Genomic DNA, 10,551 nt, shown 5'->3' on the forward strand with positions numbered 1-10,551 from the left:
AAAACTAAAATTGAAAAGAATAAACAAATAAATAATCATTCACAGTTTCTCTGAATAAACTTTAAATTCCAGCATACATGCATAATTCAATGTTCATTAAGCATTTTATTCAAGTTATGTGTTCCGGCAGGTGTGAATAAAATGATTCCAAGATCCTAAAATCATTGAAGAACTAAGCACAGTTTGTCGACTTAATCCTAAAACATCTTAGGTAAGCAAAAGCCTTTTGCTAATAGTCTAGAAACTATTCTTGGTTGATAGGTACGTCAAAGAACTTATTAGGTAAACCTATCGATTTTGCCACGACATAAAAGGACTCCTTACTTATATCGTTGAGTTTCACCAAAACTAACATGTACTCACAATTATTTGTGTACCTTGCCCCTTTAGGACCAATAAGTAACACCTCGCTGAGCGAAAACTATTACTAGATTGATGTAAAGGATATCCAAGCAAGTGTATATTTTGGCATGGCACCTTTTAACTCAATTTTTAAGTTTGGAACTTAAGGCTCTTACTATGTTGGTTAGATTTTAAGTGAACTAAAATCCTTAATCATGCAACATAATCAAGCTTTGATCTCATGCATTTTAAGACATATTTAAAAGCAATAAATAACTTAAAACATGCATAAGATAAATGTGATCTAGTATGGCCCGACTTCATCTTGAAGCTTTAACTTCAAAGTCTGTCTTGAAAATCTCCGTGGGAGGCACCATTTTCTTCAAATAGGATAAGCTATAATTAAAACTAATTACAACTATTTGATGGTACGCAGACCATATTTGAATTGAAAAACAACTTTGGTACTTTAGACCAATTACATTCAAATTAATGGTACGCAGACCATATTTTCTATCCTATTTGGGCCATATTAGTCACTTCATAACCTGCAAAACAGTACATATACAATATATACCATTCACCCATTCATTATCATGAATGGCCCACATAGCTGGTTAGTAAAACACATTATGCATCACATAAACATTTGCAGCAATTAATCAAGGGCACCAATAATCTACAAATTATTCAGTCCTTATTAATTCTAATCAAGTTGTTTTAACCTTAAGGATTTGTAGACCTAATCAAGAGTTTATGACTAAAAAGGGCTCCCACTTAAACCAATAAATTCATATGCTTTACTAATTTTAAACATAAAAATGTATTTCTAGTCTAACCGGAAACATACAAATTTAATTAAAATTTAAAGCTCATATAAATTTATAATTGAATCCATAAATTTAATCTAATTTCAGTCGTATTTAAATTAATTCATGATTTTAATTTTAGTAAAATAATTAGAATAAATATAATTTATTATAATTACAATATTCAAAATTAAAATCCAAGAAAATAATTTAAATTATTAATTTTAAAATTAATTAAAATTACGTAAACTGAAAATCTCAAATTAAAATTTCAAAACGATCTAATCGCAACGCAACAACCCCACGCAACGCAAGCCCATGGGCCACACGCACACAGCCATCGCTGGCCATGTGCGCGCAGCCCATGCGCTGCGTCGCATCGCTGCTGCTCCCCATCGCAAGGCATCAATCGAACACGCGAGCCAGTGCTCGCTGCGCGCGCCAGCGCTCGACGCAACAAGCATGCTGCCGCAGCCCATCGCTGGGCGCAGCGCTCGTCGCATGTCGCAACAAGCAAGCTGCTCGCCATCGCTGGGCGCAGCGCTCGTCGCACGTCGCAACAAGCACGCTGCACGCCATCGCTGGGCGCAGCGCTCGTCGCACGTCGCAACAAGCACGCTGCACGCCATCGCTGGGCGCAGCGCTCGTCGCACGCACACTAGCGATCGCTGCGCGCGAGGTAGTGCGCGCTGTGGCGCAGCACGCTTGCTGCCCTCACGCGACTGCTCGTGCCTTGCTCTCGCCCTTGCCCATGCGCCCAATGCTCACAGCCCACGACACAAGGAAGAGCTGCTGCCTTGTGCTCGTGCACCATGCCCTTGCTCGCTGCATTCGTACCGCATGGGCGACGAGCTCCCTTGCTCGTCGTCGCATGCCCGCACTATACAACACCTCTTAAGGGTAACACGTAGCGTCCATTGCTTTGTGCGTGCAAGTTATATGAGTGAATCGCATAAAAAATTAAAAAATTATATTCAAAATTAATGACAAATTAATAAATAATATTAATTTCATAATTTTAGGGCAAAAAATCTAAAATTTATTATTTAATTGATTTCCGATTAACATGGATTCAAGTCTAGGTCATAAAAATTTAAAATTTAACATAAATTTACAATTTTTATGGTGGTTTTTAATCATAGGTATCTAATTAAATTATAACTAATAATGAAAATCAAATTAATTCTCAATTATTCCAATTTTCAACAAATTAATCATAATTACAAATTAGATTGCATAATTAACAAGGCTAGGCATTCAAACTTGTTAAACATATACAGTAGGTCAATCAAAAATTCAAGATTTATCAACAAGAATCTCAAATATTTAATTTAACATCTTAAATTTACGAAATTTTGCATTCGAAAAACTAAAACCTCCGAAAAGTCATAGTTAGGCTTCGAATTTGAGAATTCTGGGTTCGGCCGAAAAACACAAATTTTTGTCAAAATTCTAGAATGCCATTTACATGCGGAATTGACACAAAAATCACTCTATTTGGATGAGTAACGAAGAAACTGCCGAAAAACTGCGTACGTATAATTAAATAAACGCAATTTGCAATTAATTAACGATTACGAAAATTAATCACCCCTTTTTAATTCTTGCAAATTTGTAATATTTAACCATGTTTATGCAATTTAGATTATGAAAATAATAAGAGGCTCGTGATACCACTGTTAGGTTATGATACATATGACAATTCATAAATCATGCGGAAAAACCATAAAGCCAAGAAAGCATATTATATTCACATAATCATTTAGCATAGAATTGATGCATACATGTTGTAGCGTGCCTTCCCTAGCTGCGCCCGAACCGAACAAGAACAAGTCTTTAGGACTCCAAATGTCGTCCCTCCGTAGATAGTCCACAGTACGTCCGGATCCGCCTCAAGTTAGACCAACTAGAATCGCCCTTAAGGTTACTAGGAATTTCGGCTAGTGTTTGCAAGTGTATGGTTAATTTTATTTCAAAAACTTACCCTTTGAATACTTCAATCGTTCCTGCAAATAATGACCCTAGGCCCTTATTTATAGAGGTGTGGAAAAGGAACTGGAATCTTATTAGGATACTAATTAGTTAAACTAGAATCCTAGTAGGACTCTAATTAATTAATTTTATCCTTTTAGGATTAGGAATTTAATCATCAAACAAATCCTACACAATTTAGGTTTCGTATGTGAACACAAACTCTACACGACCATGACCCACGAGCGTGCAGGCCATGCCCGCGCACAGCCCACACGGCCGCTCGGCCCACGCGAGCCGCAAGCCCACGCGAGCAGCAGCACAGCTCGCAGCCCATCGCTGCGCGCGCTGCGCGCGCTGCGCGCGCTGCGCGCGCTGCCATGGCCTGCTGGGCCTGGCCTTGCGCTGGGCCTGGCGTGGCCTTGGCTGTTCGTGTGGCGCGCTTGGCTTGCTGGGCGATGGCCTGGCTTCGTGCTGGGCCCTCGTCCAGCAGGCCTCGTCCGATGCTTATTCGTACGATACGCTTCCGATTAAATTCCCGGTTCCGGAATTCATTTCCGATACGAACAATATTTAATATTTCCGATTCCGGAATCAATTTCCGTTTCGAACAAATATTTAGTATTTCCGTTTCCGGAATTATTTTCCGATTCCGATAATATTTCCGATGCTGACAATATTTCCGTTTCCGGCAATATTTCCGATTCCGGCAATATTTCCATTTCCGATAATATTTTCCGATACGTACCATGTTTCCGTTTCCGGCAACATCTACGACTTGGATAATTTTATATTTCCGATACGATCCATATTTCCGTTTCCGGCAATATCATCGTTTCCGGAGTATTCATTTCTTGCTTGTGACGATCTCAGCTCCCACTGAAACCAAGATCCGTCGATTCCGAATATCCATAGATAGAGTATTTAATGCCATTAAATACTTGATCCGTTTACGCACTATTTGTGTGACCCTACGGGTTCAGTCAAGAGTAAGCTGTGGATTAATATCATTAATTCCACTTGAACTGAAGCGGCCTCTAGCTAGGCATTCAGCTCACTTGATCTCACTGAATTATTAACTTGTTAATTAATACTGAACCGCACTTATTAGACTTAACATAGAATGCATACTTGGACCAAGGGCATTATTTCCTTCACTTTAGGAACTAGAGTGACAGTGGTACAGTTTACTTGCTTCAGCATCTTCTGGTTAGCAAAAAAATCCATAACAACAGCATACACATTAGTTTTAATTTCCCCCCATGTTTTTTTTGAAGAAAACTGCATTAAAACCATCAATCCCTGATGCTTTATTATCATCAATCCCTTCAAAGATAAATCAATATCTCTTTCAGTTACTGGCTGGCACAAAGATAATCTGGCAGAATTGCTCAATGTGAGACCAGCTCTCATAGTGGGAAGGTCAATCAGAGGCAAAGAGTTAGCCCTTGTACCAAGCAGCTACCCATAGAACTTCAAAACCTCACCTTGAATATCAGCAGGCTTTACTAGCTTATTACTGTTATCATCAATTAGTTCAGTAATCCTGTTAACTCTATTCCTCTCCTTGACTGCAGCAAAGAAGAATCTACTGTTAGAATCACCCACTTTTAACCATTGAAGCCTAGATTTCTGTCTCAAAGCTACTTCTTCAATTCTCAACCGTTTCCTCAATTCTGCAGAACAAATGTGCTCCTGACTCAACAGGAAGCTATCAGAGTGGTTCTGCTGAAGTTGATTTTGGATAGAATCAAGTTGCAGCCTAGCTTGGTCTATCTTGCTTGAAATGCCTTGAAATTCCAGCTTATGAAGAGTCTTTAGTTTCAGTTTAACCAGCTTCAACTTTTCCCACACAAGTAACATAACAGAACCTGAACAATGCTCCACAGAAGGCAAGAAATCATCATGATCAACTAAGTAGTTTAGAAACCTGAAAGGCCTGCCCCCAACATGTGGTTCTGGAATACACTTAACAAGAATAGGACAGTGATCAGAAAGAGAGGAATTAAGGTATTTAGAACACACCCCCCCCCCCCCCCCCCCCTTCACATTCATCCATTCTCCATTACCAAGACATCTGTCAATTCTACTAGCAGTTTTAGTGATATCTCCCCCTTTATGCCATGAATAGAAGTGTCCTTTACTCTGTAACTCATAAAACTGGTAGGAATCCACAAATTCAGAGAAATCTTTAATTTTAGCCAAAGTTACAATACCACCATTTACTTTATCCCGCAGTCCCATGATTGCATTAAAATCACCAGAAATCAACCAAGGAGAATTGTCAACTGCAGAACTAATATCACCTAAGTCATACAACAAAGATTTCCTATCATCTATGGTATGTAACTCATAGACTGCAGTAAAGAAGAAGCAATTCACACACTGCTGGTCAATAACCTCACAGTGAATGAATTGAGTATACATCTCACAACTTTCATTGTAACACAGTTAGTCTGCCACCCTAACCAAATCCTTCCTCTAGGACAATGCAAATAATTATTTTCCCAAGTCCAGGAGGGACCAAACTTATTCATTATAGATTGGTGCTTACTACTTTTGACTCTAGTTTCCAAAGGTGCAATAATTTTTATATTATAAGAACTGACAAGCCTTTTTACCTCAGTGATCTTAGAGGGGTCATTCAACCCTCTAATGTTCCAAGTGCAAAGATTCAGCATAAGGAAGTTACACCAGGATCCCCTTCCACCAGCTCCTCTAAATCATCTTCCACAAGAACCTCATCAGAATCATCTTCATTCAAAGGACCAAAGGAGTTGCTATGTGAAACAGGAATACCCCTACTTCTGGCTCCTTTAGTAGCCACCTTCCAACCAGCATCAACACCTGATTGATTCACAGCCATGCTCTGGTTCAGAGGAGTAGCTAAAGGAGTTACATTAACAACTTGAACTGGCCTAGTTGGTTTCTTTGGAACCCAAACCTTCTTCACCTGAGGTGGTATACTAGCCTGTTGCACTTGAGTTTTAGCAACAATAGCACAATTATGGCCTGGCACTTGTCATTTATGACAATAAGAGGGTTTCCAGTCATATTGAACCTGTTATTTAAATTCCCGACCATTCACATCTTCAATCCATATGTGATCAGGCAAAGCAGCTGTTACATCCATCTCTGAAGGAAATAATGCCCTTGGTCCAAGTATGCATTTAATATTAAGTCTAATAAATGCGGTTCAGTATTAATTGACAAGTTAATAATTCAGTGAGATCAAGTGAGCTGAATGCCTAGCTAGAGGCCGCTTCATTTCAAGTGGAATTAATGATATTAATCCACAACTTACTCTTGAATGAACCCGTAGGGTCACACAAATAGTACGTAAACGGATCAAGTATTTAATGGCATTAAATACTCCATCTATGGATATTCGGAATCGACGGATCTTGGTTTCAGTGGGAGCTGAGATCGTCATAAGCAAGAAATGAATACTCCGGAAACGATGATATTGCCGGAAACGGAAATATGGATCGTATCGGAAATATGAATATTATCCAAGTCGTAGATGTTGCCGGAAACAGAAACATGGTACGTATCGGAAAATATTAATGGAAATGGAAATATTGCCGGAAACGGAAATATTGTCAGAATCGGAAATATTATCGGAATCGGAAAATAATTTCGGAAACGGAAATATTAAATATTTGTTCGAAACGGAAATTAATTCCGGAATCGGAAATATTAAATATTGGTCGTATCGGAAATGAATTCCGGAACCGGGAATTTAATCGGAAGCGCATAGTACGAATTAGCATTGGACGAGGCTTGCCAAACGAAGGCCCAGCACGAAGCCAGGCCCGCGCCCAGCAAGCCAAGCGCCCAACACGAAGGCCACAGCCTCGCCAGGCTCAGCGCAAGGCCAGGCCCAGCAAGGCCGTAGGCGCGCGCGCTGGAGCGTATGCTCGTGGGCTGCGAGGCAGCGCCCACTCGTGTGGGCCGCAAGGCCTGCGCGGGTGCGTGCGTCCCTCGTGGTCGTGCGACACTCGTGTTTGTAACGAATCCTAATCCTTTCGGAATTCGTGCAATGATTAAATCCTAATCCTAATAGATTAAATTTATTATTTAGAGTTCAAATAGGATTCTAATTAATAAATCCATATCCTAGTAGGATTATAATTCCTTTCCATAAACTCTATAAATATAGGCCTAGGGTCACATATTTAACAGACGATTATTGAAGTATTCAAGGTAAGATTTTTAAGCAAAAATCAGCCAAACACTTGCACCCAAATAGCCGAAAATCTAAGGAACCTTAAGGGCGATTCTAGTTGGTCAAGCTTAAGGCGGATCCAGACGTGTTGTGGACTATCTACGGAGGGACGACATTTGGAGTCCTAAAGACTTGTTCTTGTTCGGTTCGGGCGCAGCTAGGGAGGGCATGCTACAAAGTGTATGCATCTGAATTATGCTAAATGATTATGTGTTAATAATATGTTTCCTGGCTTTATGGTTTTTCCGCATGATTTATGTTTATTCATATGTATCATAACCTAACAGTGGTATCACGAGCCTCTTATTATTTTCATAATCTAAATTGCATGAACATGGTTAAATTTTACAAATTTGCAAAGAATTAAAGGGGTGATTAATTTTCGTAATTAATTGCAAATTGCGTTTATTTAATTATATATATGCAGTTTTTCGGCAGTTTCTTCGTTACTCATCCAAATAGAGTGATTTTTGTGTCAATTCCGCATGTAAAAGGCATTCTAAAATTTTGACAAAATTAGTATTTTTCGGCCGAACCCAGAATTCTCAAATTCGAAGCCTAACTATGACTTTTCGGAGGATTTAGTTTTTCGAACACAAAAGTTTGTAAATTTAAGATGTTAAATTGAATTTTGCGATTCTTGTTGATAAATCTTGAGTTTTTGATTGACCTACAGTATATGTTTAACAATTATGAATGCCTAGACTTGTTAATTATACAACCTAATTTGTAATTATGATTAATTTGTTGAAATTCGAATAATTTAGAATTGATTTGATTTTCATGATGAATTAATAATTTAATTAGGTACCAATGATTAAAATCCACCATAAAAATTGTTAATTTATGTTAAATTCTAAATTTTTATGACCTAGATTTGAATCCATATTAATCGGAAATTAATTGATTAATAAATTTTCGATTTTTCGCCCTAAAATTATGAAATTAATATGATTTATTAATTTGTCATTAATTTTAAATTAAATTTTTTTAATTTTTATGCAATTCGCTCATAAAACTTGCACGCACAAAGCAATGGACGCTACGTGTTACCCTTAAGGGTGTTGTATAGTGCGGGCATGCGACGACGAGAAAGGGAGCTCGTCGCCCATGCGGAATGATGCAACGAACAAGAGCCATGGCACACGAGCACAAGGCAGCACGATGCCCTGTGTCGAGTGCTGTGCGCATATGGGCGAGTGGGCAAGGGCGAAGGGCCAAGGCGCAAGCCATCGGGCAGACGCGTGTGGGCAGCAAGCGTGCTGCGCCACAGCGCGCGCTGCCACGCCCAGCAAGCAAGCAGACGCGAGGCAAGCAGGCGCGACGAGCGAGCGGGCGTGCGCAGCGTGGCCTGCACTGCTGCGTTGCGTGTGGCCTGCTTGCGTATTGCTATACGAATAGTCGAGGGACGCTAAGCCTCGTGCACTCGATGGGGCTTGGGCGCAAGCCCAAGTGCCTCGTCGTGTTACGATTGAGTCGTTCTTAAATTTAATTTTGAATTTTCAGTTCGGAAAATTTTGAATTTAATTTTAATTTTGAATTTAATTTAATTTTAAAATTAATAATTTAAATTGTTTTCTCGGGTTTTAATTTTGAATATTATAATTATTATAAATTCTATTTATACTAATTATTTTACTAAAATTAAACCTTGAATTAATTTAAATTCATTTAATTCAACTGAAAATAAATTAAATAAAATGGATTCAATTATAAATTTATATGAGCTTTAAATTTTAATTAAATTTGTATGTTTCCAGTTAGACTAGAAGTACATTTTTATGTTTAAAATTAGTAAATCATATGAATTTATTGGTTTAAGTGGGAGAAATTTTAGTCATAAACTCTTGATTAGGTCTACAAATCCTTTAAGGTTAAACAACTTGATTAGAATTAATAAGGACTGAATAATTGTTAGATTATTGGTGCCCTTGATTAATTGCTGCAAATATTTATGTGATGCATAACGTGTCTAAAGCACCAAATTTGTTTTTCAATTCAAATATGGTATGCGTACCATCAAATAGTTGTAATTAGTTTAATTATAACTTATCCTATTTGAAGAAAATGGCGCCTCCCACGGTGAAATTCAAGACGGAGTTTCCAATCCATTTTCAAGACGGACTTTGAAGTTGAAGCTTCAAGATGAAGTCGGGCCATACTAGATCACATTTATCTTATGCATGCTTTAAGTTATTTATTGCTTTTAAATATGTCTTAAATATGCATGAGATCGAAGCTTGATTATGTTGCATGATTAAGGATTTTAGTTCACTTAAAATCTAACCAACATAGTAAGAGCCTTAAGTTCCAAACTTAAAAATTGAGTTAAAAGGTGCCATGCCAAAATAACACTTACTTGGATATCCTTTTTTCATCGATCTTAGTAATAGTTTTCCGCCATAGCGAGGTGTTACTTATCGATACTAAAGGGGTAAGGTACACAAATAATTGTGAGTACATGTTAGTTTTGGTGAAACTCAACGATATAAGTAAGGAGTCCTTTTATGTCGTGGCAAAATCGATAGGTTTACCTAATAAGTTCTTAGACGTACCTATCAACCAAGAGTAGTTTCTAGACTATTAGCAAAAGGCTTTTGCTTACCTAAAAGATTTTAGAATTAAGTCTAAATACATAATGTGCTTAATTCTTCGATGGTTTTTAGGATCTTAGAATCATTTTATTCACACCTGCCGGAACACATAACTTGAATAAAATGCTTAATGAACATTGAATTATGTATGTATGCTAGAATTTAAGTTTATTAAGAGAAACTGTGAATGATTATTTATTTGTTTATTCTTTTTCAATTGTAGTTTTAATTATGGAAAACAACAATTCATTCAACATTCGATCAATTCTCTAAAAGGAGAAGTTGAGCGGGAAAAACTTCCTTGACTGGCAAAGGAACTTGCAAATAGTTCTTATGCAGGAAGAAAAGGAGTATGTCCTGGAAGAGGCGATGCCCGAAGCCGCAGGCGAAGGGGTCACTCAGGCAGCCCTCAATCATTGGATTGATGCCAACAAGGATGTGAAATGTCTAATGCTTGCAACCATGAGTGCAGATCTACAGAAAACGTTCATCAACTCAGATACTTTCACGATCATCAGTGAGTTAAAGAACATGTTCCAAGATCTGGCTCGAGTCGAAAGATTCGAGACTCATAGGCAAATTCTTGAGACCAAGCTTAAGAAAGGCG

At 38.2% G+C, this 10,551-nt stretch overlaps 1 protein-coding gene across 1 annotated transcript; it reads right to left on the minus strand.

The window, feature by feature from the left end:
* Nucleotides 1-4,583: 4,583 nt before the first annotated feature.
* On the minus strand, nucleotides 4,584-5,549 carry LOC130461538 (uncharacterized). Its single transcript, XM_056829679.1, has 2 exons — nucleotides 5,192-5,549; nucleotides 4,584-5,080 (listed from the first exon to the last, which is right to left on the minus strand). Exons 1-2 carry the CDS (start codon nucleotides 5,547-5,549, stop codon nucleotides 4,584-4,586), a joined length of 855 nt encoding a protein of 284 aa, XP_056685657.1.
* Nucleotides 5,550-10,551: the final 5,002 nt, after the last annotated feature.

The sequence above is a fragment of the Spinacia oleracea genome, chromosome 5 (genome assembly GCF_020520425.1).
Source record: "Spinacia oleracea cultivar Varoflay chromosome 5, BTI_SOV_V1, whole genome shotgun sequence".
Taxonomy (NCBI): Eukaryota; Viridiplantae; Streptophyta; class Magnoliopsida; order Caryophyllales; family Amaranthaceae; genus Spinacia; species Spinacia oleracea.